The following is a 1572-nucleotide window of genomic DNA, read 5'->3' as shown; positions in this document are numbered from 1 at the left end:
ACAACAAGTTGATAGCATCAAGTGTACGAGGTCCCAGCATAATAATAGTCTCACCTGTAGCATGGTCACTATCGCAACTACTCTCAACAGTTCGCTACGAACAAGTCCGAAGACCAACTCTCTCACTTCCTCAAGTCGCCCTAGTCGATCAAGAACACCTAAAAAGGACCCTACCACATCATCCAAACACGACCCATCAACCTAATACTTTTAACAAGTCTTGTGAATCTATGAACTCTCGTCGTGCCATCACCGTAACCATACGGAGGTTTCCTTGCAGCATTCAGAACATCCATATACCCTTCCCACACCGTCCTCGCTAACAGGTCCAACTCCTACATGATGCACTACTACATGATGAGGAATCATATATATTCAACTACTATTAATTATCTATATGATAGTTTGTATTATCGACATTTGTCGAGCCCATGGTAAAAGGCAGTACAAAAATCATCAAGAATGGATCTGCCGATCATCACTGCAGTTGATCTAATGTGTATATACATCTAAGATTAATAATTACTATAACTTGTATCATATCATCCACTACATCTGTTTACCTATTTTCTTGGAATGCCACCCTGGCGAAAATTATAGCACGCATATGTTTCCGCGGCCAATAACACAATTATTCTCCACCAAGCGAAAGGTGAAATATGTTCCCACGAGCCTTTTCCATATCATGAGTAAAACTCCATTATTTTTTATCATCTGTCAATACATGATTTTATTATTCCTTCAAAAATCATTGTATAATACAATGGTGAATACAATTTGTATTCACCATTAATATTATTCAATTACAATTACTCCCCGCTTACATCGAGTTCGATCTTAAAACCATCAACCGGATCATCCGGTTCGCTTCGAGGGGTCCAAGCCATGAAGAAATCAGCGTTATCAGATATACCTGAGGGGAAAATGCCGCCACCAGGGATCGAACCTGGGACCACCCTCTCCTCACCCCAGGGTGCTCCAAAATGGCAACAATTTTTCCATTGCCAACTTTTCCAGTGGAAATTTTCCTGCCATTTCCTTGAGCTCGGAAAAATAGGAAAAAAATAGGAAAAAATTGCCAAAAGTGGCAAAAATGGCAAAAATTGTCGAAAAAAGTGTAAAAAATCTAGAAGCATCTTCTCATCTGTCATAATTACCACAATGGAACTATTATTCCCGGCTGAAAAAGGCGAACATATTTTGCAGCACTGTGGCTAAGAACCACTCAACTCAAAAGAACTCAAATCCTGATTAACAAGTATGTTCATGCACAAAATTTGTGCCACAAATGCATCATCAATTGGGTTGTTCAGGGAGCTCCATATCACTTGACTCAGAATCTATCAATCCCAATCTCTGGTGGGTCTTGGATCGCAAATAAACATCAGTAAATATCTCTGCTTGAAGTTTGTTGACCCTGAGCAGCAATCATATAGGTCCCAGGTTGGCACCTGGTAGTTGGAACAGTCAATAACCAAACGAATCGCTTTGAAATTTACGAACACCATGCATCGATCCTACTTCGTGACGAATTTTTCAAAGCTGAACGAACGTTCCAAGGCCGCAGTTTCG

The 1572-nt window shown here is 40.3% G+C and overlaps 1 protein-coding gene across 1 annotated transcript; it reads right to left on the bottom strand.

Annotated features, from left to right (window-relative positions):
- Window positions 1-208: 208 nt before the first annotated feature.
- On the bottom strand, window positions 209-887 carry Pmar_PMAR014277 (hypothetical protein; the record flags this gene model as incomplete). The annotated part of the gene is made up of 2 exons (XM_002766284.1): window positions 209-335; window positions 825-887. Coding segments are annotated over 2 exons (190 nt in total), but the record flags the coding sequence as incomplete, so codon positions are not given.
- Window positions 888-1572: the final 685 nt, after the last annotated feature.

This window comes from Perkinsus marinus (assembly GCF_000006405.1).
Source record: "Perkinsus marinus ATCC 50983 genomic scaffold scf_1104296973136, whole genome shotgun sequence".
NCBI classification, from domain to species: Eukaryota; Perkinsozoa; order Perkinsida; family Perkinsidae; genus Perkinsus; species Perkinsus marinus.
The sequence above is the reverse complement of the archived record's forward strand: the minus strand, read 5'-3'. Positions and strand labels throughout refer to the sequence as shown.